Source organism: Squalius cephalus (assembly GCF_949319135.1).
Source record: "Squalius cephalus genome assembly, chromosome: 23".
Lineage (NCBI taxonomy): Eukaryota > Metazoa > Chordata > Actinopteri > Cypriniformes > Leuciscidae > Squalius > Squalius cephalus.
This window is the reverse complement of record NC_137144.1, coordinates 19,217,383-19,239,718: the sequence shown is the minus strand read 5'-3', so window position 1 is coordinate 19,239,718 and position 22,336 is coordinate 19,217,383. Positions and strand designations below refer to the sequence as shown.

The 22,336-nt window shown below is 37.3% G+C and overlaps 2 protein-coding genes across 2 annotated transcripts in view; one reads left to right on the top strand and one right to left on the bottom strand.

Annotated features, from left to right (window-relative positions):
- The first annotated feature begins 458 nt into the window (after positions 1 to 458).
- dbx1b (developing brain homeobox 1b) lies at positions 459 to 3,446 on the top strand. The gene is made up of 4 exons (XM_079859817.1): positions 459 to 958; positions 1,153 to 1,254; positions 2,602 to 2,801; positions 2,901 to 3,446. Exons 1-4 carry the CDS (start codon positions 601 to 603, stop codon positions 3,189 to 3,191), a joined length of 951 nt encoding a protein of 316 aa, XP_079715943.1. The 5' UTR covers positions 459 to 600; the 3' UTR covers positions 3,192 to 3,446.
- Positions 3,447 to 3,929: 483 nt separating this feature from the next.
- Positions 3,930 to 22,336, bottom strand: part of nav2b (neuron navigator 2b) — a 69,574-nt gene continuing 51,167 nt past the window's right edge. Inside the window, exons 16-39 of the mRNA XM_079858596.1 lie at positions 21,600 to 21,983; positions 21,323 to 21,388; positions 20,415 to 20,566; positions 19,507 to 19,683; positions 17,391 to 17,443; positions 16,973 to 16,996; positions 16,521 to 16,595; positions 13,257 to 13,340; positions 12,963 to 13,083; positions 12,706 to 12,872; positions 11,434 to 11,606; positions 9,725 to 9,805; positions 9,058 to 9,211; positions 8,779 to 8,926; positions 8,594 to 8,691; positions 8,413 to 8,508; positions 8,150 to 8,318; positions 7,816 to 8,051; positions 7,456 to 7,610; positions 7,289 to 7,360; positions 6,674 to 6,870; positions 6,458 to 6,576; positions 6,162 to 6,365; positions 3,930 to 5,668 (exon numbers count right to left, since the gene is read on the bottom strand). Coding sequence (XP_079714722.1) covers positions 5,555 to 5,668; positions 6,162 to 6,365; positions 6,458 to 6,576; positions 6,674 to 6,870; positions 7,289 to 7,360; positions 7,456 to 7,610; positions 7,816 to 8,051; positions 8,150 to 8,318; positions 8,413 to 8,508; positions 8,594 to 8,691; positions 8,779 to 8,926; positions 9,058 to 9,211; positions 9,725 to 9,805; positions 11,434 to 11,606; positions 12,706 to 12,872; positions 12,963 to 13,083; positions 13,257 to 13,340; positions 16,521 to 16,595; positions 16,973 to 16,996; positions 17,391 to 17,443; positions 19,507 to 19,683; positions 20,415 to 20,566; positions 21,323 to 21,388; positions 21,600 to 21,983 — 3,319 coding nt within the window. The 3' untranslated portion in view covers positions 3,930 to 5,554. The remainder of the gene's footprint in view (positions 5,669 to 6,161; positions 6,366 to 6,457; positions 6,577 to 6,673; positions 6,871 to 7,288; positions 7,361 to 7,455; positions 7,611 to 7,815; positions 8,052 to 8,149; positions 8,319 to 8,412; positions 8,509 to 8,593; positions 8,692 to 8,778; positions 8,927 to 9,057; positions 9,212 to 9,724; positions 9,806 to 11,433; positions 11,607 to 12,705; positions 12,873 to 12,962; positions 13,084 to 13,256; positions 13,341 to 16,520; positions 16,596 to 16,972; positions 16,997 to 17,390; positions 17,444 to 19,506; positions 19,684 to 20,414; positions 20,567 to 21,322; positions 21,389 to 21,599; positions 21,984 to 22,336) is intronic.

The window sequence follows — 22,336 nt, the reverse complement described above, 5'->3', positions numbered from 1 at the left end:
ATTAAAGTGGTTAAAAGTAATACATTTACCAGGTTGTTGGTAAAGTTTTAAGCTAAACTGATTAAAATAAGTTTTTTTTTTTTATTGTACTGTTTCCCCAGAGCTTGGGTTTCCTTTTTTTTTTAATCTATTTATGGTTTATTATTTGTCTCAAGATGTAGATTGCCTAAAATAGTTTCACCGCGTTTGTAGGCAAAGCAGACAAAGGGTAGGCTATTTTTATTTTATAGCAATCTTCGTAACGGCATGACTATGATGATGACTATGACTAACTAAAGAGTCCCTTCTTTTTATTCGTAAAAGACCGTTGTCCGCGGTTTGCTCGTGGTTCCTAATCCAATCCGAATTTATTCTGTCCAATCAGGGCGCGTCGCCTCTAGAGTAAACGGAACTCACGTGGAGAATTTGGCTGAACTTCATTGTTAGAGCTGTCACCCATGAAAAGGCTTCTCCAGCGGTCCACTATAAAACCCCTGGAAGAGAGAGAGACGGGCAAGAGCTCCTTCATTCTGCCCTCTTGGACTCTAATATACGCAAGCCATTGCAGTGAGAGTAGTAGCACGTGAATTCCTCGCTGTCATTTTCTTTAAAAACGGTGCAATGATGTTGCCAAGTGTTATTGCGCCACCTGCTATGTATCCGAACTTTCTGCGACCCTCGGCGGCTCTTTCCTTGCCTCCCACTTTCCACTCGGCGTTCACCGCGCACTCGAGCTTCCTGGTGGAGGACCTGTTGCGGATCAGCAGACCTGCCACCTTCATGCACAGGAGCATCCCGTCCCCAAGTGCATCTCCTCCGGCCACAGGAGCCACAACTCTGAACAACTCCTCCGCTGTCCACGTCGCCATGTCTACGTCTTTGCCAAAAAGATCAAGCTCTCCACAAACTTCAATTTCCAACGATCCAAATTACTTGAAGTTTGGAGTGAATGCGATTCTCGCGTCAACAACACGAAACGGTAGGTTTCTCATTTGTTTATAAACTAGCAACTTAATGTTGTTGATAAAACGTTTTTCACATTTTTCTTAAAAATACGCTAATTAAGGAAATAGCGATGACACTCATGTTACGCATTTGCCTACTTTTTTTTGTCACATTCAACTTGTACAAGTTGACTTCGTTTAATTAATGTCCACTTTATTTGTGTCATAGTTTCACCACCACCTTCAGTGCACGGGATGAATGCGAAAACATTCCCGTTCCCATGTTTTGACGGCTCATTCCACCCATTCATCAGAGCATCATATTTCCCAGGTGGGTCAACTACACTATTCATACTAAAATCGCTGTGTCACTTCTTAATTCGGTCAAACTGATGGGCTTTCAGAATGTGCTTCCAATGCTGGAATTTGTAGGACATTGTGGAATCAGTCTCGCTAATTTGATGCCCTATTTAGCAAACGCAGTGACTGCTGACATTTTGCACCGCTTCCCCTAATCCACAAATTAGCCGGAATTGTCATGGTCCCAATTTAAGGCGGGTCCACTCTCACAAGCAAACTGTTGGCTTCTCTTCATCGCTGCCTTTTCCCACCGAGCCAGTGTACTTAGTTACTGATTGGCAACAATGCTTTCAGCACCATGACCAATTGGTCAGCTCCCTCTGGGCAGCCACACACAGACCCGTCGTTGACTTGAGCATGCTGCTGATAGGCATTTACCAGTCATGGACTAATTCCCCTATTAGCTTCTATTCAGTTTTTCAATATTCTCACAAGACCACATAGCGTGTGGGGAGTCTTCACGGGACGTCCAAGCTAAAGTTTTGGTCTCATGTAGCAGCATGAAAATTGCTTAACAAGGTGTAGTAGTCTTAATTAGGGTACTGTGTGTCTCAAGTAGTAGCAATCTAAATGGATTGTATAGTTAATTAAAATTTTCTCTAAACAATTTAATGTTTACAACAACTGTATTTGTATGTGGGTTACGCTAAATCTATTACGTATACCTCAGAGAAAACCAATAAAAGTGGGTCTACTTTGCGTTAAGCTTCATGTCCATCACTCCAGTGAATGCGGGCTACAAATAGCCTTGTGGATCGTGCACTCATTCAGACCAACGATAATAGACTGATTCTTTTCACCGCGGTGTGAATACGTCAACAAAACAACTTGAGCAGTATGAATGGCTTTTCGTGTCCATTTAATGAAAATATTTGGGGGCAAACATAGTCCCCCGCCATCAGTATTCTCAAAATGTCCCTGGCATGCCGTTGTGTTTAGTTTTTAAGTGTAAATCTCTTTTGTGGCCGTAATATATGGCTTTAGTGGCCTGTCCTAAGCCTTTTTCAGTCAGTTCATTACTACACAATTACCGTCCACGCTTCATTAGCACCTCTATCTTTCACTGGAGCGCTCTGAATGACTGCTCGCCCTTGTTACCATACCAATGCTTTTGGGAACCAAGCAATGTGCTAATTAGCTTCCTCGTTCAGTATCACTCAAATGGACTGGTTTAAAAAAACATTAAAGCCCAACTTTCATTCCAAGCCCAAATGAGTACTTCCTGTTCTTAGAAAACACCAATAGTTGCTTATTTTGAGGGAAACGTTAATAATATCGACTTTTAAAATAATTTGTTTAGTTTCTTTTTCTCTTATAGCATCTTCAGCAGTGCCCATTCCCGGAACTTTCGCATGGCCGCTCACGGCTCGAGGGAAGCCGAGGAGAGGAATGCTTCGACGGGCAGTCTTCTCTGACGTGCAGCGCAAAGCATTGGAAAAAATGTTTCAGAAACAGAAGTACATCAGCAAACCAGACAGAAAGAAATTGGCGGCGAAACTTGGCCTCAAAGACTCTCAGGTAAGCTGAAGTTGTCCACAAACATATTTTGTATCGTACCTTTGTGGAAGTCTGAGGTAAATTGGTCGCGCTCATATTTTGCTTACTCTTTGTTGTCAGGTAAAAATTTGGTTCCAAAACCGAAGAATGAAATGGCGCAATTCCAAAGAAAGAGAGCTTCTGTCGTCAGGAGGTTGCAGGGAACAAACTTTGCCGACGAAAATGAACCCCAATCCTGACCTGAGCGACGTTGGAAAAAAGTTCGAAAATGACGCGGCTTTGAGAGAAAGCCCGCGCGCGCCAATCAGAGATCACGAGTTCAACGCAGATTTACTTTTCAAGTCGCCTTCCATTTCCAGCAAGCACTCAGACTTCTCAGAATCGGAGGACGAGGAAATAACCGTGTCATAATCATTAAACAGACTATGTAATTTCCAATGAGTTATGTTTATGCACAAAAACTTTCAGAAACTTTGTCTTGTTTGACACGGTAGCTGTGTGAACTTTACTGATAGGAAAGCTTTCAGTTGAGGGAGAATGTTGTAACCGCTGCGTTTTTGGCAGCTTGTATAGTGTTTTGTATGAATATTTTGTATGGAATTTTTATACCAAGATTATTATCTTTCTTAATGATTTGGGATACTTGTCAATAATCTTAAATACGTAGATGGCACATTTCTAACTTAAAAAAATCATATATTATTTTGTATACTGATGTTTTTTGTAAAAATGTATATACATGTGAAAAAAAAAATATTTTTACAAATTAAAAATCCAAAGCAAAATACCAAAATTTCATTTCATTTCATTTTTGTGTTTGTCTGCCTTGAAATGATAATTTTATGTTATTTAAATGGCCATAGATATCATTTTATTTAATTTTTGCCTAGATTGAAAAGATAATTTTTTTTCTTAATTTAAAAGGATATTTGTAACTGCTTGTCTGGAGACAGTTTCAACAAATAAACTTAAGTAAAAAAAAAAGTGATAAGAGAAATGGCTCACATTTCCCAGTAGTGGTCCCCAATATTATCAGTCCTGCCAATAAAATAAATGAAACAATTTGACAACTTGTTTACTCCTTCCTCAACTTCTGAAAAACACAACTGTTGACAACTTGCCACTGAATAACTGGCAGAAACTGATATTTAAACAGGAAAATTATCACATTTATTGCAAAAAGGGTCACTAGGCTGAAAAAGATAATTAAACATGAACAACTTTAAAACCATTTCTCTTAAAGACTACACCAACAACAAAATATGAGGCAAATATTTACAAAAATATAGTACAACTGAAAATATACACAAATAAAATCAAAACTCGTTACCTGCAATGTATGGAAAATTAGACTATTTGCCTCTTTTATTATTTTTATTTAAACCCATTTCAGTAGGCTATATTTACACAATTGTTTTCACATGTAGATGTGTTTAAAGTGAAAAAAAAAATTAAAATCTTGGCAGTACATGAAGCACAACAAGATTATTTGGCGGGATATAACACAGAAAAACACAAACAAGAAAAGAAATACTGCATAAGGTCTATTAAAACATGTTCCAGGAAATTATTTGAAACATTTAAAAAAAAAAAAAACCCAGACATTGTCTTGGTGAACAAAATGCAGTCTTTTAAATAAAGCAACTCCCAGTAATCCATTTGGATCTCACGCTAATGTTTGCCACATTAATACTGCTGGGGGGCCAGTAGACACGCTAACCCTCAATTCACACTAAAGCACATCACACGGATCCATGTGCCAGACCTTTTCAAATATATGTCTAACTACCCCCCATGAAGTTTCTTTCTCCCTTCAACAAGTATTTTAGAAAAACATACTCTTACACTGAACAAGGAGGACTCACATTTGTTCCTCAGAATTATTTGGGAATGAGAATTATAAAAGAGAGGTCCGTTTTGGCTTTATTGTATGTCTTCTTAATATCAACAGGTTGCACTATATAATGCCACTGTCTCTTGATGGATGTCTGTGATGGTTTTTGTTTATGACCAGGTTCAGTTGACTAAAATTTACCAGAGACTCGGTCATGATGAAGTTAAATATTCTTTGAATGTAACAATATTGCATAGAGATTATTGTACTACATTAAGAGGCACAAAATATTCTCCTGGCACAAAATGATAGAACATACAATATCACTTTGATATTTTCAACACTTTTCCCAAACATCTCTTAATGATAAGAACAAGTTACCAAAACACTCTTTTTTTTTTTTGGTGCCAAAAAGCAACCACAATATAGTTCACATTACACTATATATCTCTGTTAGGTCCCACAGATAGTGCATCATTTGAAGGCTATAATGTCCTTGCATTATTTGTATTTGTAGAAAGGTAGAAATCAAGCTAGACCATCTCAACCTATACAAAAATTGTAAGGCATTGTTCTCAAGTTCAGCACCAAAGAAGTTCACTAGTGCATTAAAGTCAGGCAACATGAGATCCTTTTAGAAAGTATAATATGAAAGAAAGACTTGGTACCAGTGTGAATCAATTTGAACTAGGTTGTTCTCCTTATTGAACAGACTTATACCGCCATCTACAGTCCATTTGAGGAAATAATGCTCTCTGAAGCTCTTCAGCATGTTTTCCCTCGTATTTCAGGTGATTAGTGTCTTATAAATGATGCAATGATGATTTTTCAGGGTTTCCAGCACCCTGTTCTGCAGGTTTCCAGCACCTTGTAGATTCACAGAAAGCCGGACCTGATATTAAAAAGTCTCCATTTCGTAATTTAACATTTGAAAGTGTTTTCACATTGTAGATTCTAGTGAAGAGTCACCAAGACTGTTGCTGGTGGAATCACTATCATAGCTCTCCGTTCCTGTGCAGTGGGCCGTCTCCTTCAGCCTCATTAACATATTCATCTGTAAAATCATTAGGATGTTAAGTAAAGATCATGCTCCATGAAGATATTTTGTACATTTCTTACCGTAAATATATAAAACATTTATTTTGTGAGTGAATGCAGCACAATCGCGAACATAAATGGACAACTTTAAAGGCGATTTTCTCAATGTCTTGATTTTTTTGCACACTCAGATTCCAGATTATTTATACAATAGTTGTATCTAGGCCAAATATTGTCCTATCCTAACAAACCATACATCAATGGAAAGCTTATTTATTCAGCTCTCATGTGATGTATAAATCTCACTTTCAAAAAATTGACCCATGTGACTGGTTTTGTGGTGCCTTTAAACTGTCGTATGAAATCAGTGTCACTTTTTCAGTCGTTATGGTATTCAGGAAAACGTTAAAGTCGAGCCCTGTTTATGTATACAATTTTACAGACACACACAGCCACATTTATCAGAGATATTTGGGTTCTATAATTTACAATTCATGCTTAAAACTTACCAGTGGGTCTTCTTCTGATTTCCCCTGAGCAGGTTGTTTGCCTGGGTTGCCCTCCGGAGATATATTGTACCCGTCGAACCCTACGTCCTCTGGCCGAAGTCGCAGCAGGGAATGCCATTCGTGTTGCTGTGGACTTGCCACCCAAGGGAAGCTCTCCATCACCCACTTCGCTGGGTCTTCCCATGCTGCCTTACGCCCATACATCTGCAGAACACATGGGGAAGTGTTTGTTTGTTTGCTTGCTTTAGCATCCAACTACAGCAAGAGATACAACATATGATGGAAGATGCCCTTACCTGTAGCCCTTCTCTCACAGCCTCCAGCATGTAAGGAATGATGGAGTAGTTCCACAGATCAGTGAACCACACTCTTGAGCCTTCTACATCCATTGGGCAGGACAGAAAGAGCCGAGGACCTACGGTGATTTTATTTATATTAACCATCATTGGAAGGAATTGAGAAATGATCAGGTAGGCGTCTGGGTGATTGTGACTGGCTCTGGTCTCACTCACCAATTGTGACATCAGAAGAACTATGTGTTTCCAGAAAGCGGTTGAGATTATGCCAAACACACGGGATCCACTCTATAATTTTAACTAGTTCGCCGTTCCTCACACGACTGCTGATCTCGGTTTCTAGAAGCCTCCGCCGCAGGAATCGACCCAGAAAACCTTTCACTGGTTCAGTATGATTGGCACATAAAACCCATCTGAAATAAGAGACCAAGTTTAAGACCAGTTACACCTTTATCCATGCATAATAAGCTCAAGCTAAATAAGCTTTGAGAAATGCTTGTGGGCCCTCTTGTGGAGACTTGGGGTATAGCAACCAGCTAACTCCAGTTGTATAATAAAACAAGTTTAATTCATTTAAAATAAAAAAGGTTATTTTGATTATTTAATATATACACACACACACTAATTTTTTATTTTAATTGTGTGTGTGTGTGTGTGTGTGTGTGTGTGTGTGTATTATATATATATAATATGAAAATAAAAAATGGTATTTTAATGATTTTGCTATAAATTTTAGTTACATATGTATATAATAAAACCAAAAATTCAAATGAATAAATAATGAAAATAATGCTAATACAGCATCACACTGTAATCTGAATGGGATTATACCTGAAATTATGATGAAGATGCAGATTTGGAGTGGGTGATGGGGTTTGATTCATGGTTCCAATGATGCATGGACTGTGAGAAAATAATACAAATAATTGTGAAACATGAAAATATCTGCATTTTCACAGAATCCTTCATTGATATAAACTGTTGTGTGTGTTGCTCACCACTGGTGGTTCTTGCAGTTGAGCAGCCCGTTGAAAATCTCGGCCAGTGAACTGACATGGTGAAGGTTATCCAGTATGAGCACCACAGGCATGTCCACAGCCGGTTCACTGTTTTTACACTGGTCCACCAGGTTGGACAAGTGCTGCTTCAGCTCCTGTATAATACACATTGTCCCTTATTACAGGAACCTTCAAATTTACCACACGCTGAAAGTGAAACTTTGTTTTTTTGAAGCACTTAAAAGAGTTTCAAATCAGCTTTCCATAATCTCCCACTGCTGACAATAAAAACTGAGTAGCATTTAAACCTGTTAATAAATGATTGCATTCCATATTATTTATTCAAGCAGCTTCGCTGACCTTAGTAGTTTTGTTATCAACATTGAAGGTGGCGATTGCTTGATGCTCCAGCTGTTTTCCCTCTTTTCGGACCATGTACTCGGCTAGTCTGCTGGCCAGAAAGCTCTTCCCTGTGCCAGAGGGCCCTGAAAAGATGATTCGTCTGTGCTCCTCAAGCTGAGAGATGTATCGCTGCAGAACCGGCTTTGGAATGAGCGTCTCGAACGCCAAGCTGTCCAGACTGTTGTCAGAGAAGTCTGTAGAGGGAGAGAGAGTGTTTGGATCATGAGGAAACTGCCAGAGACCTCTTTTGTCAATGTGTCATGTTTTCTTATAAAAAGAGCAATAAGCGTACCTTTCAGCTTGACAGAGATGGTATCGCTTTCTCCCACAAGATAACCGCAGGGCAGGAGCTCTGGTGTATCTGCATCACTGGCGCGATGGATGTCTCCAATGCTGTACTCCATCACACTGTCAGTGGTCAAACCCAACTGTGTGACAGGATCTACACAGATGATATATTCCTGTTGGAGTGATAGAAACATGACGTGTGATTGTATAGTGAAGAAGTTTTCAGCTCAAATGTCACTAAACTCCAAGCTAAGGAGTTTTTTTTACCTTAAAAAGGCGTCTGACTACCCCATCTAGTACGTCCCATTTGGTTTTTCCACTGACACCAATGCAGCCCAGCAGGAACTGAGAAGGTCTACACTCCTGCCAAAAGCAACACAAAGAACTGCTTGAAGCGACACTGATGTGATCACTGGGTTATTTTTGCTGAAATGTCTTTGACTTGTACCTCTTTCCAGTCTGGATCCTTCTCCAGACTGACCACAACCTTCACATGCTGTCCCTCTTTCCAGGAACTTCCATCTCCACTATCTTCTAGCAACATGTCTAAGCGTCAACAAAGAATTTCAATAGTTTATAATGCCAGATTTCTTTGAAAAATACCATAATTCTTAAATTTGAAAAGTTTTATACCTAAGCTTGTGGATTCTGTGAGGCTGAGTTGAGAGGAAAGGCCCACAGATGAAGGGGAGATGGACATCTGAGAAGGAGCTCTGCTACCGCTTCCTCGGCTCTCAATCTTTAATCGGTCATTTTCCAATTTTAGCCTTTCGATCTCAATCTATTAGAATAAAATTACGTTTGTGACACCTCTACAAAATTAAGTAACATTACATCAAAACATATTGAATGTTTAAGTAAGATTAAGTATGTATAAGAGCATTTCAAAAATGTGGTTAAGAAGATGCTCACTTGCATGCGGTTCATGGATTCTCGAAGCTGGTCCAGCTGGTGGGCAGAGCTTAAAGCCTCCAATCTGATGTCTGTAAGTTTCATTTCTTTATCGCGCAGATCACTGCGCAACTGCATGACTGTTTCAGCCTCGCTGTCCGTACACTCAGAGATCCTGCGAAAAACAAATACGGAATATCACACACAAAAAAGAAAATAATCAAGATTGCTTTGAAATGCATTAGTAAAAAAAACAATAATAATAATTAAAAATAAAACAAATTAAAAGCAAAATATAAAAAAAATCAAGAAAAAAAAAATCAAGCAATATATAAACAAAATAAATACAAACAAAACAAACAAACACAATCATTTAAGATTAGTTAATTGTTTTGTGTTTTGGAAAAATCACAAACCATCAGAAAATGATTAACTGTGAAAGTGAATTTTCTATTAATGAACTGTGGAAGTAGTGAATGAATACCTCCATTCAGAAATAGCAGCAATACTTAATTATTTATGAATCAGGGCACACAGTGTTTTAAAATGGGTAATTGCTCAGGATGAATAAGTCCTGAAAGGCTACTCTAGGAGTCATTGGTTGAACATCAGTTCTTGGCATTGTGTTCTTAGAACTGATCATCAGAGATTGAGAAATATTAGTATGATTTGTGCCATTCTCTTTTACCGTGCCAGAGAGGCAGACCTCATGGTCTTGCTGCTACAGCCCCAGACAGGCCCATGTGCAGGCAGGGAGGACAGTTGAGGACTATGAACATACACATATATCAACCGTGAGAGAAACTCTGAAGGTGATGATACACAGGGCAACTTTTTGAGCAATGTTGCTGGGCAATCTTGCTGAGCGATTGTTGCCATTGAAAATGGGCAATAAATTGCTATCTGGATAATTTAGATCGGTCGTGGGCCCTGTGTCTCATCTGGTTGCCCATTGACAGCAACGTTGCCCAGCAATATTGCTCAAAAAGTTGCCCTGTGTATCATCAACCTTGAGGGTGTTCCATGTTGCATTGGACATTTATAAACTGTTATATCCGACAGTGCCATCACATTGAGAGTTACTCAGTAGCAACATAAAATCTCGGTGTGTGTAACTTTTTAGTTTATAAAATGGGTGGTATTTTCCAAATACACCACCTGGTCCTAGACTAAATCACATTGTAAATGGTGCTTGACTATTATAAATCCTTCCTCCGTCCAAAATGAGGGTTCAAAGGGATAGTTCACCAAAAAAATAAGACATTTTGAAGAATGTCAGTAACCAAACAGTTGATGGTGGGCCCCATTGACTTCGATATTATTTTTTCTCCTAACTATGGAAGTCGATGGTGCCCCACAACTGTTTGGTTACTGACATTCTTCAAAATATCTCTTTCTGTGTTCAGCAGAAGAAATAAATTCATACAGGTTTGGAACAAATTGAGAACGAGTAAATAATGACAGAATTTCCATTTTTTGGTGAACTATCCCCTTTAAGAAGTTTCCAGAAATGTGCTAATAACCAAACCAAAATTGTTAACAGATTATTATAATTATGGGAAAATAAGAAATAATAATACATTGATTATTTATAACAAAAGAATAATATAATAATAAAAGAAATATAAAAAATAATAAATAAAATTAAAAAAATTAAAATAAATAAATGTATAATAATAATAATAATAACTACCAATAATACTAATAAAAACAAAATATATTTTGTTTAAATATATTATTTAAAAAAAATTTTTTTTTATTAATGTAGAATTAATAATAAAATATTTAATTTTGTTTTAATTAGGGCTGTCAAACGATTAATCACGATTAATCGCATCCAAAATAAAAGTTTGTTTTTACATAATATATGTGTGTGTACGGTGTATAATTATTTTCTATATATAAATACACACACATGCATGTGTATATTTAAGAAATATTTGCATGTATATACTGTGTATATATATATTTATATTATATATCATTTATATTATATATAAATATTTTATATATAAATAACACATTTTTCTTAAATATATATGCATGTGTGTGTATTTATATATAGAAAATAATTATACTCCATACACACACATATATTATGTAAACACAAACTTTTATTTTGGATGCGATTAATCGCGATTAATCGTTTGACAGCCCTAATTTTAATGTAAGTCCTGCACACTCACTCTGAGATTAAATAAAAATAGAATAAGGGATTATCGGTTTAGTTTGGGTTCATTGTAAAACTATTTTTATTAACAGATTTTATTATTATTATTATTTTTAATAAGATTAATAATAAAAAAAAGAGTAATAAATGAATAAAATAAAATAAAATAAATGTATTAAAATAATAATAAATTATCATTATTATTATTGTTGTTGTGAGAATCTTACAGGGAGTTGGAGTGGGATTTGCGTATCATGGGAGAAGAGGCTGTCGATCCGCTATATGGAAGTTTGGGTGAAGATGGCAGAGAAGAGTCCGTCATCTCTTCAATGTCCGAGTGAGAGGATGCCGATTTGGGAGACTTTTTCTTCCCGAACGCTTGTTTAAAGGAGCTCCGCAGCTGTGGAAGAAATAAAATCACTTTTGTCACAATATCTGCCAGTGGTTACAATCCTTTTTTTATGTTTATCTTTAAGAACGATCCCTTTAAAATGTTCAAAGAGCATAAAAGGTTATATTAAAGATATTCTGAAGGAGATATTTATCTCGTCTTACCTCGAACACCTGTACCATGACATGAAAGCACAGGGGAAATCGGACAAAAACATTTAAACACCTTAGCTAAAATGTTAATCACTAAAATGTAGCTAAAATGTTAATCGCTTTTGGTATAATATAATCTAAAAATGTGTTTTGGATCTTACGACATTCTGAAGGAGGGGAGATATACACAACATAAATTGAATAAATCCAATGATAACACACTTGTGCCATCTCTAAAACCACACAACACCATCAACACTATAACAACAAGGCTAGAATCACATACATAGTTATCAGGTGCTTTTCCTCCCCCAGATGATACAGCCTGAATGCAAGAGGACAAATGAATGTATGATATTGATAACTGATATTCATTCTAAACTTTCAACAAAAACAAAGCCAATAAGTATCAACCCACAATTTTAAAGGCCAATCCACACCAACTCACAATATCGTTCTGTTTATAAGCACATGCTGCAGTTCTGTCGTCTGCCACCTTAAATGCTCGAGCTCTTTAAAGCAACATGGACTCTGATTGGCTGTCAATGTTTTTTTTTTTATCAAAAATCATTCTGAAAGCATTTCTAACGATATAATTTCTCTGTGCTGTTATCTTTATAGTTGTGATGTGGAATTTGCTATTCTTTTATATTCAGAAAGATTTTTAGAACTATATCTTTAATGTTATCGTTACAGTTATCATCCTTGGTGTGAAGAGACTTTGGCAGCTAAAAAACTAGGACACTTTTTCTTTCGTAAAGTATTCACATTTCCACATTACGAAACATCAATAAATGAAAAAAATAAAGAAACTTTTAAATGGTTAAAATAATCCGATCTAGTATTGGTCTAACTCCAAATAGCATGTTTTAGTCTTGGAGAGAAGCATCTATTAGGAGTAAAGAAGATATTTTAGAAGAACTGTATGCATTGGATGGACAGGCTGGAACACTTACCCAGTTCTTCTTCTTCTTCTTGTTCTTAGCGTCGAGCTCCAGGTTGCTGCCGATGCTGGAGTGGCTGGTGGCGCTGGTCATGCTGGAGACGCTGTCCGAGGAAGGCTGTCTGTGGATCCGCAACTCCCGCCGGGACTGAGGAGACCCGCTGACAGAGTCTAGAGAAACTGAGGGAGAGAAGGAATAATAAAAACGAAGCACAGGCAAAAATGTGTGATACTGTTTATTTTATTGTACCAAAGACATTGAGAGCTCACCCTTGCGGTTTGTTAATGTTGGGTCTGGTGTGTTAATGACTCCATTGATGGTGGCTTGAGTCGCCGAGTTCTGCTTCTGAAGGAGCTCAATGTTCTTCCTCAAGTCATTCAGCTCTGTGTCCTGCAGATAAAACAATATTAAATGACAAAATATAGATACCACATAAAATGTTGTTTTCCTTATAGGGACATTTTCACATGGTACAACTTTCAGGTTAGAGTATCTCCATGAGGACTTCTTCAGATATTCTCATCTCCACAAGAATAAAAAAAGCAGCTCTTTCTCACACACACCTTCTGTTCCGCTGTTGTCGTCAGACTCTGCAGCCGGATGGTCATGTTTCCTAAACTCTGCTCAAAAGCCGCCACAAGGTGAGACTGGGGACACACACAATTTCATTTACGAGGTAAATTAGTTTTATTTTCAGCAATCAGCAAAATGCCATAAATGGACAAAGACTCAAAGCAGTAGTAGAGTTAAACCAGATGTTGAGCAGTCAACTAAAGCATGATCACATTTCTAGAAAAATGTGGGTTGCAGCTTGTCAGTAATGCTTCTAAAAGTGCCAAATATGTCTGTGAGACTGGGCTTTGTGATAAAGACAAGCTGTGGCATGAACTTGGGTTGTTAAGCAGCAGAAACTGGTAAAAGCTCCATTCATCTCCATTGCCAATTTAAAGACCCTCACCTAAAGTAAACAAACCAGGAATATAAAACAGAAATACCTTTTAAAATTGTATTGATGATATATTTTCAATAACAAATAATAAAATTACAAAATAATAACTACTACTCATAAATATAATAAATAATACATATAATAAACTTTTATAAACTATATTGAATAGAATGATCATAATTTTTATATAATATATAGTAGGTAACATATAAAAATGTATTTATAATATATTACATAATATATTTTTAACAACAATAATAAAATATAATTTAATATAAATGTATATATAATATATACTTTTATAATGCTACTAATAATGTATGTTATCGCAGAAAAAACCCAGACAGGGTAATCAGTCTTTATTCTGCGGTAACAACCGGCCGGATGTACATTATCCCGCTTATTACACGGATACTTGCCACATAAGTAAATAATTAGACATGAAATATTGACTTAGTTGAAATATTTTATTAGGTCTTTAAACGCAAAGCTTCCATGAAGAAAGCAGTTGCTAGCAAGTGGCAAGTACAAACTAGATGGACATTTAAGGGATACGGTCCAGTCATACCACTTATTACACAAATTTTTATAAGAGATAAGAGATATTAATTTGAGATTAAACTCTTTTAAAATCGTACCTGTTTGTTATTTTATAATCCATTACAGTGCACAAAACAATCGTTGCAATATGGCAGCAGCTGCGTTTGTATGAAACGAGAGCGAGCCCGTGATACCGGATGACATAATTAAATAACTGTACACAAAATATTGATTTGAGTTTGAATATTTTATTAGCTCACCAAACACAAAACTTCCACGAAGAAAAAACGTTCCTAGCAAGCTTATAGCACTGACATCAGTTAGCCGGATGAGCCTGTGTTATCAGTTTTTACCAGTTGTAATTGGGGAATAACATACAGCTGGATGGCACGATTGACCAATCAGAATCAAGTATTCCACAGAGTTGTGAAATAATAAACAATAAACATCCCACAAAACACACCCACAACTGCAATTTAATTAAACTTTTGTGGTCTGTATATGGAAAACCACAAAGTAACGTTCACTAAAGCACGTACACAACAGCTTGATAACTCATTAATGAGTCACATAACCTGTTCCACGACAACAAAAGATTAATCTCAAGAGCTCAAATCATCAATCAAAATCCTCAAAATAAACTCCCTCAAGGTAACATCACACAAAAAATAAAACAGCTCATAAAATGAATCATTAAGAGCATCATACAAAGACAAAGAGAGCAGTCAAACCACGATCTATAGCCCACCTCACTGAGTTCTCGCTTCCTCCATTTTACTTGGCTCTTGCGGTGTCTGAGTGGCTTTGGTTTAGTCCTCTCACAGACCCTCCTCAAGGATGGGTAATAATTCAGAGGCTGCCAAATTACTGCTTGAGTGCAGTTAGCTTTGCCTGTCAACATCTCTGGGGTGATGAACTGCGTGTGAACTGAGACACCGAGGACGACTTGCACCTTAGATTTCTGCTCAGTTGTAGCCGCCAAAAATGAGCAACCACACTCGTACACAACACAACAAGCGTATCAACATGCAACATGAGCTGATAATCAAGGGACTGGAGATCTGGATGACTTCCATCGGAGGGAGTCACAGGTTTGTGTTTGGGCATGTGCTGTTTCAAACATCAGATAACCTTCAATAAATTTTCCTCAAAGGGATTTTTATCGTCCAAGCAGAGTAGCAGTCGGTGCATTTGTGTGTGTAAAACTTTAACAAACACCCAGAAGTGCAAAAGCCTCCAGTTTTGTTTGTGAAGCCTGTATGAGAGCTGACGGATGGATGGGGGTTTTAGGATGTGACGATTCATTAGGTTGTGTAAGCCAAATGCGGGCTGTCATATTTGTTGTTATTGAGCAAATAATTCCACTCCGCATGACACACAGATCAAATTACAAACAATCTTACTCAATACACTGTAAAACCCTAGAATAAAAGTTAAATCACTTTTTTACCAACTGTTAAAAGGTGTACAAAAGTCAAAACAACACTATTGCACAAAATCCAAAATGAACCAGTTCTGTAATTACCAACCACATCTTTAGTAACACCACAATTTCCCGAAGCCAAAAACCATTTAAAATTTCCACTGAGCATATATACACAACGATGAGCCAAAACATTATGACCACCAGCCTAATATGTGGTTGGTCCTCCGCGTGCTGCTGAAACAGCACCGACCCGCCGAGGCATGGACCCCTGAAGGTGTCCTGTGGTATCTGGTACCAAGACGTCACCAACAGATCCTTCAAGTTCTGTAGGCTGCGAGGTGGAGCCGCCGTGGAACTTGTTGGTCCAGCACATCCCACAGATGCTCAATTGGATTAAGATCTGAGAATTTTGGAGGCCAGGGCAACACCTTGAACTCTTCATCATGTTCCTCAATCTATTCCAACAACATTCCTCAATCCATCCCTCAACACCATTGTCATGAAGGGGTGTACCTGGTATGCAGAAATGTTTAGGTAGGTGGCACGTGTCAAATTCACATCAACATGAATGGCTGAACTCAGGGTTTCCCAGCAGAATATTGCTCAGAACATCACTCCTCCACCAGCTTGTCCTCATTCCACAGTGCATCCTAGTGCCATTACCTCCCCAGATAAATAGAGCACACATACTACACGCCCGTCTTTATCCAAAAAAACATTTTTTTTGTACTTTTTTTAAATACTTTATCTCACATTCGACTTGCTTATATGTTTTTACACATCTATGATCATTGATGCTCAAAATCTATGATATGCAGATAATGAAAACTGGTTGAAAGAAATAAGCGTTTCTGTGAGTACTGAAGGTGTATTGTGGGTAATCATGCCAAAACGACTGCCTAGTGTACTCACGTTGGCACTGAGCTGTGTTGTGAGAGCCGAGACCTTCTCCTGTGATGAGTCCAGTTCTCTCCGAAGCTTACGGATCTAAACACACATTAAAGTCAGTTATTCAAACACAAGTCATGCTGCTAGAAGCTGATTTCTGAAGCTAATGTGGAACCAGTTTGTGGTTTCTCATATAATAATGTGCTAAGGAGAGACTGGCCCTTGATCAGCATGAAAGAGAAACTTTGGTTGCAGACATAAAACACAGAGATTAAAGAGTAGATATCAAGGACAGTTACCAAGAAGACCATCATGACAAACACAGACATTTTCAAGGGTTTAAAAAAGAGTTACTTCAAAGTGTGTTTAAAATTACAAACCAGCTGAGAAAAACAGTGTTTTGGACAGTTTACAGGCTCCCATGTGCAACACACTCAATAATTTACATTATAAGAAATGATGGGTGCTGTTCTCACCTCTGTCTGAGCCTTTTCTTCAGGCTAGAGATGGAAAAGGAAGAAAAGATAAAGATTAATAGTTTGAAAAAGTCTTTGAGCATCCACATAATGAGAAGATACTTAAATGGGTTTAAAGATTTAAATTCTGTTATCATTTATTCACCCTCACATTGTTCTAAACCTGTATGAGTTTCTTTCCTCTGTTAAACACAAAAGAAGATATTTTGAAGAATGTTGGTAACCAGACAGTAGACGGCACCCATTGACTTCCATAGTATTTTTTTCAACGGTGCCTATCAATTGTTTGGTTACTGACATTCTTCAAAATATCTTCTATTGTGTTTAGCAGAAGAAAAAAATGTATACATTAAACTTTAACCATTAAATAACCATTAAACTTTAGCATTTAGCATCAATTAAAAATCTTTTGACTCACCGTAGAGTAAACTGATGACGTGCTAGAGACCAGAGACAAAGAGGAGCCATGAACTATGGAGAGAAGAAAACTACAGTCAAAATAATATCAAGAATTACAGAGGCATGTGAGTCATTGCAAAACTAGCATGAAAAAGTAGCAGGATAAGCTAGCACATGCTGAAACACCATGAAGTGCTTATCACTTCAGCAAACCACAGCCCGTATATTTCTGATAAGGTATACGTGTATGTTTTTCTTTATGTGTTTCCGAACCAAAACACCTAGAAAGAACAAAAAGGCAATACAAGCTTGAAAAAACAAATGTACAGTGAAATCATTTGTGAATGAGAGGATATTAAACGTGACGTTGTGATACAAGGTTATAAATCCCCTTTACTGCATATTCGCAAAGAATTATGAGTTTGTGTGTTCCTCTCATTGAATTTTCAAAAATTAAAAAAAAACTATGTCAAGTACTTAAACTAAACTGCCTTTGAGGTTGCAAAGAGGGATCAGTGTTTATGACTAATCTTAAGGAACAAATGGTTCCTTCACGCTCATGAGAAGCAGCTTAAGGGCCCGTTTTAACTCTGGACAAAAAAAGCCTCACTGAACTTTGAGAACATTAGATTTTTTCAAGTTTTTTTTTTTTTAATCACTAAGCCATTACATTAGTTTACTTTAGAAAGACATGAATATTGTTGGCTCTCTAACAATTTGCTTGTGATGTCAGAAGAGTCAATTTGGGTAAAGGAGTCTGCTAAACGAATACATGTAAATTGAATCCTAAATATATGAAAATAATAATTTGTTTATATACACACACACACATTCACCGGACACATTATTAGGTATACCAGTTTAACTGCTCATTTAACGCAAATATCTAATCAGCCAATCACATGGATTTTTAAAGATGGGAACCAATGCATTTACATGGTCAAGATGACCACACCGGGTGCCACTCCTGTCAGCTAAGAACAGGAAACTAATTATACAATTTGTACCGCTTACCAAAATTGGACAATAGAAGATGGGAAAAACGTTGTCTGGTCTGATGAGTCTCGATTTCTGCTGCGATATTCAGATGGTTGGGTCAGAATTTGTTGTAAACAACATGAAAGCATGGATCGCTTCAGGCTGCTGGTGGTGTAATGGTGTGTTTGATATTTTCTTGGCACACTTTGGGACCCTTAGTACTAATTCAGCATCATTTAAACACCACAGCCTACCTGAGTATTGTTGCTGACCATGTCCAAATCCCTTTATGACCACAGATTATAATTATTTTAGTATATATTTAATAATAAATAATACACTTACATGAATTTTTATTAAGTGCATATAAATAAAATTCTATTATATAATCACATAATTGTAATTACCATTTAATTCTGTAAATCTCCATGTAAATCCCATTTGTATATATCAAAACACCACAATACCATGGTACCACCACAGTGCTTTTAGGGGTCTGCAGTGCACATTAATTTCAAGAAATACAAATTTATTTAATGGTAAATCCTCTCTGAGCTTAGTTTTACATTTTTAAGCCAATAAAAAACAAACTTTGGGCAAAAATAACCCTGAAATGTCATTATATTGAGTCATGCATCATTGTGAACAGCAACTGTGTTCTTTTTTACAAGCCTAAACACCACTGCTCATTGGCACATTGAATTCAACACCATCATCACCTTAGAAAGACATGAATCATAAATACAGAAAGCAAAAGAGAGCCTTGGGACAAGTGGTGTTGAGCCAAGGCAGGCGAGTTAATCATCAAATCAACATTAACTGTGGGGTAAGGGCTGCCAGGCCAACAAAGCCGCTCTTTGTTTGTTTGTGCTTTGGCGCAAGTAAGGACACACGTTACAGCCTGACTTTGTCAAAAGCCCTAACATTAATTACAACCTATCATTTAGCTATTAGGTAACAGAACAAGGCAGGTCTATTTAGCTCTTTTCCAAAAACATGACGTTATGGATTGAGTTGTTATGGTAAATTTTGATGGCAGACAGAAATGATAATAGTTCTTGGTATACACAGCAAATTACACACACACACACACACAAAAGGTCAAACTCCACTACAACCAAACTCTGTTCAATATAAGTATCATTCTGAAGTCTCACCTTCTTCCAGGCACTCACGGAACGATCCGGAGCTGCTCATAGTGCGGCTCTTTTCCTCCAGGCTCATTGAGGAATTCCTCAGACGTGGGTCACTGTAAGGGTCATACGGGCCGTCGTGATTTCCCTGACCATTGGTCCCGCGCAAAGTTGCCATCTGTGAAGCAGTGGTGGGACTGCCTGGAGTGTCAACACAGAGATCAAGGTTAAATAAGCACTACGATTAAACCCTAATGACATGAATGTGCATTCAAAGTTCAAAGTAAGGGGGAGACTAGTACTTGTTTCAGTTGTTAAATCATATGTAAACCAATAACTTAAATCATAATCCATAAGTGAGGATTCTAACATAAACGTTCTCTTTTTGGTAGTTAACTTGCTGATAGAACTCTTTTTTGATAGTTATGATACTCAGCAACAAAATAATATTACATAAAACAATTATGTGTGATTCTGATAAATCGCTAATTATTTTCACGTTATAGCAGATGACCAATAAATGGACATTTTTTTAAATTCTATACTATTTTGACTAAATAAATGAAAAATAAAGCACTAAATATCAATCATTTAAAATGCTACAAGTGAATTTAGGCATCACAACATTATAATATACAGGATCAGAAAAAGATACTTTTGAGATTTAGATCACAGCAAAGGTACTCTAAATATAAAAATTGGGGAAATTAGCATTTTTTAAATAACATTTACACAATTAAATAAAAAATATCCACTGATACCATTTAAAATAACAATTAAAACCAATACCAATACCAATTACAACTGATAAAAAACAAAAACAAAAAAAAACAATAATAATATCGACTAATAACCGATAAATAGCGCATGCCTAGTATAAACCAGAGAAGTAGCCAATAAGACACCAGTTACGCAAGTTTGCTTGTTTTTACCAAGTGTGTTAAAGTTGAAGCGTGTGCCGGAGGGCGAGCTGAGTGTACAGGCAGGGGTGTAGGGGGTCGAATCTGAGAGGCCAACAGCTGAGGGGGAACACAGCCAATCACGGGCCTCCTCGTGACCTCTGACCTGAGGCCCATGGGCATACCTGCAGGTTTAAAACAAGTGCACATAAGTCCGTAGAACAGAATGTTGTTTTTCTCTTTCGCATAAAAGTTCTCATGAAAACAGCTCCAAGAAAAACGCCACAATGCCAGGAAAATCACAGTTATCCAATTTATGGTGGGTAACAGAAAACCTAAGTCCACAGCTATGAACTCCCATATTTATTTGCATACTGCAATATTTAACCAGCAGGTACATATGAAATAAATACCATATTTCATTGTGTACTAAACAAATCAAAACTCTACACTGGCATACTATTAAAATACTGGTATAATATTATCATATGGTATGACAAAATCAGGGCTCCAGTCTATTGAGCCACTGGCTCATAAAATTGAACATTTTGGAGTTACATATTTAGATAGAATTAAAATATTTATTATAAAAAAAAATCTGTTGTGAACGTGTATCTTTAAATACAAGTAACGGTCAACTGTCCATTTTGAATCAGACATAAAAATTTAGAAAAAAAGATTCACTGACAGACTGATCCAAACCCCTAACTCCGATGCGAGTTGAGACCGTTTTGTCATTCTTTTTGACTGACTCCAAGAACCAGTTCAAAAGAGTAATTTGCTTGTGAATTGGTGAAACTGTATTTGTTGCATGTAGGAAACTGAAGTAATTAACTCCACCTTACAGGTAGATTTTAAATCACAAGCCCTAATCACAATGCACACAAGCAAGACAAAAACACGAAACAAAAGTGATAATTTGACCACACATATAGCATTACCTGTCCTGTTTCCGTGGCAGAGTGTTGTGGGTAAATTTAGGGCTAGCAGAAGGGGAGGACTGAGGGCTAGAGAAGGGTACAGGGGCAGACAAAACAAAAAGAAGCAGATAAAAGTGACAGAAAAAGGAGAGGAGATAAAGAAATGATTAAAGAGGAGTACATGTAAAGGAAGGTAGATCGTAAGTAGAGATAGCAACGCTATTTACAATTCACAAACAGATGGAAGCATCATTTGTGTTGATGTAAAGTTAGATTGGTTGAACAATTAATTTCTTACCTGTCTGAGAGGCCAGTTCTAGCACTGTTGGTCCGATTAAGACATAAACCTTCCTTTCCCAAGGAAACATTTATAGAGTCAATACTGGTGTGGTTGGAGCTTTGACAAGGGAAGCCCACTCCATCCCTGCCTCCCCAAGGAAAGAAAGCCGATCCTGGGCTGGAGGCCACAGAGGAAAGTGTCTGCTCTCCATGACCTCCAGAGGGCACCGTCAGATTGTCACTGTAACCTGGAACGCTGCCTCCGCTGGTGACAGATGGCGTCTCCGGACAACCATTCTGCTGGATGGACTTGGCATGGGGATTGGAGATGATGGTGGAGTTCTTCATGTTCTCCATGGTGGTGACCGGAGCTTGCTTATTGCAAGATTTGCTACCAAAGAGTCTGGTTGCAAAGGGGTAGAGGGATTTAACAATGAGACCGAATAAAAAATGTGACTAAAATGGTCGTAAACGCGACCAAAAGTAAACATTTTGTGACAATAATTGAAAATCTAGGTTTTGTCAGTTGCCAGTGTCACTTGCACGCAGCAATGACCACAGCCACGATGTTCTTTTTAGTGAGTCAGTAAAAAATATTCATGAAACTGTCTCAAACTCATTTGTAAGTTAGCAGTTTGAATCAGATTTAATCAGTTAGGGAATCGTTCATAGAGCAGGCATGCAATGAGTGACTTCCCAAAAAACGACTATTGTGAACCATTTCTTTTTGATGCGTCAGTTAAAAAGATTCTTGAA

Bases quoted from the DNA above. Each gene is read 5' to 3' on its own strand.
- dbx1b (XM_079859817.1), top strand. From the start codon at position 601: ATGATGTTGCCAAGTGTTATTGCGCCACCTGCTATGTATCCGAACTTT. The intron at 1,255-2,601 runs GTGGGTCAACTA...TTTCTCTTATAG, and splicing joins CAGAGCATCATATTTCCCAG to CATCTTCAGCAGTGCCCATT. The intron at 2,802-2,900 runs GTAAGCTGAAGT...CTTTGTTGTCAG, and splicing joins TTGGCCTCAAAGACTCTCAG to GTAAAAATTTGGTTCCAAAA.